This window comes from Octodon degus, unplaced genomic scaffold (assembly GCF_000260255.1).
Source record: "Octodon degus isolate 3935 unplaced genomic scaffold, OctDeg1.0 scaffold00098, whole genome shotgun sequence".
Lineage (NCBI taxonomy): Eukaryota > Metazoa > Chordata > Mammalia > Rodentia > Octodontidae > Octodon > Octodon degus.
In genome coordinates, this window is record NW_004524674.1 from 164688 (window position 1) to 165994 (window position 1307).

The window sequence follows — 1307 nt, forward strand, 5'->3', positions numbered from 1 at the left end:
AGAAAGTATTTACAAAGAACAATTAAAACAATGTACATAGAAAGGAAATGAGACTAAATTTTAGAGTCCAGAATGACCAGCACATCAGAAAACTGGTAGAATGTAGAATGTACAGCTACAAAGGTAAAATAAGAGCAGGTTATAAAGCAGGATCAGCAAGGTATGGCCAGACTTCAAATCCAACCTGCCACCTTTTTCTATGAACTTTTGCTAGAACACGGCCACAGCTACCTGTAAGCTCAGCTCCAGAACTACATGGTATCACTAAGCAGCTACTGCAGACAGCATGACCCAGAAAGCCAAAAACACCTATTACCTGGCTGTTAACAGAAACATTTTTCTGATCTCTATTGAAAAAACCCCAGAATTATATATGAAGAGCTTGGATAACTTCTACAAGCAATAAACTATTATCTTAATAAGCTGTGAAAGCCAGACTCCAGAAAGAAACTCCAAAGCAAATATGAAAAGGAGCAGCCATTCACAACCCTAAGAAAATATTTTAGAAACTAACATTCATCCATTCCCATGAAACTATATGGTTGTGCTATAAGTAATATATACCACATGACTAATTTCAAATATTATGTCTGGTAACTTCCCAAGTATTTATCTCACATTTTTAAACATGTGAGTAAGTCGTTCATTAATACTTAAATACTTACCTTCGAAGTCTTTTCTTCTGGCATATCATCCAACATTTGTTTCTTAAATTTATATTGTTGATAATTAGGTTTAAATGCCTGTATTGAGCTGCTTTTCTTTTGGCCTTCTGTCTTATACTCAGGTATTTTTGATGAATGTGTTTGTCTCAGCACCTCAGTTTCTCTGTGATGAGTTAAGTTATGAGGTTCAGCTATTAATTGTTTTTGCTGTTGAGCTCCTAAATTCACTGGAAAAGAATATATTCCAGCATTTTCCACGAGGTTTGTTCTGTTGCGTTGAGGTCGAAAATCATTTTTATCCCAAGTTTTTACACTGGTATTTTTGTTGTCATCTCTACAGCTACAATAGTAAAACAAAATTTTCATCGTACATTTTAAAATTTAAAATAATTGATGAAATTTTTGGTTCTGTGGCAATTTAAGGTATATTAACTATTTTGTAACTACTAACTAGTTAAAAAACCAAAACACATCAATAACCAATGTATTATTTACCTCTGCCCAGGTGAGGTGATGGAGTTTTAATGAGGAAATAATTTGGCCATGTTCCTGGCAGATTCAAGGCCCAGAGAAAACTAACCTCCCAACTCAGACAAAGTATAGTAAGTCTCCAATTTAAGAATGATTTTTGCTCCAGAATGT

At 34.2% G+C, this 1307-nt stretch overlaps 1 protein-coding gene across 1 annotated transcript in view; it reads right to left on the minus strand.

The window, feature by feature from the left end:
• Positions 1-1307, minus strand: part of Spata22 (spermatogenesis associated 22) — a 26691-nt gene that overhangs the window by 16624 nt on the left and 8760 nt on the right. Inside the window, exon 4 of the mRNA XM_004638497.2 lies at positions 666-1005. Within this exon, the coding sequence (XP_004638554.1) occupies positions 666-1005 (340 nt within the window). The remainder of the gene's footprint in view (positions 1-665; positions 1006-1307) is intronic.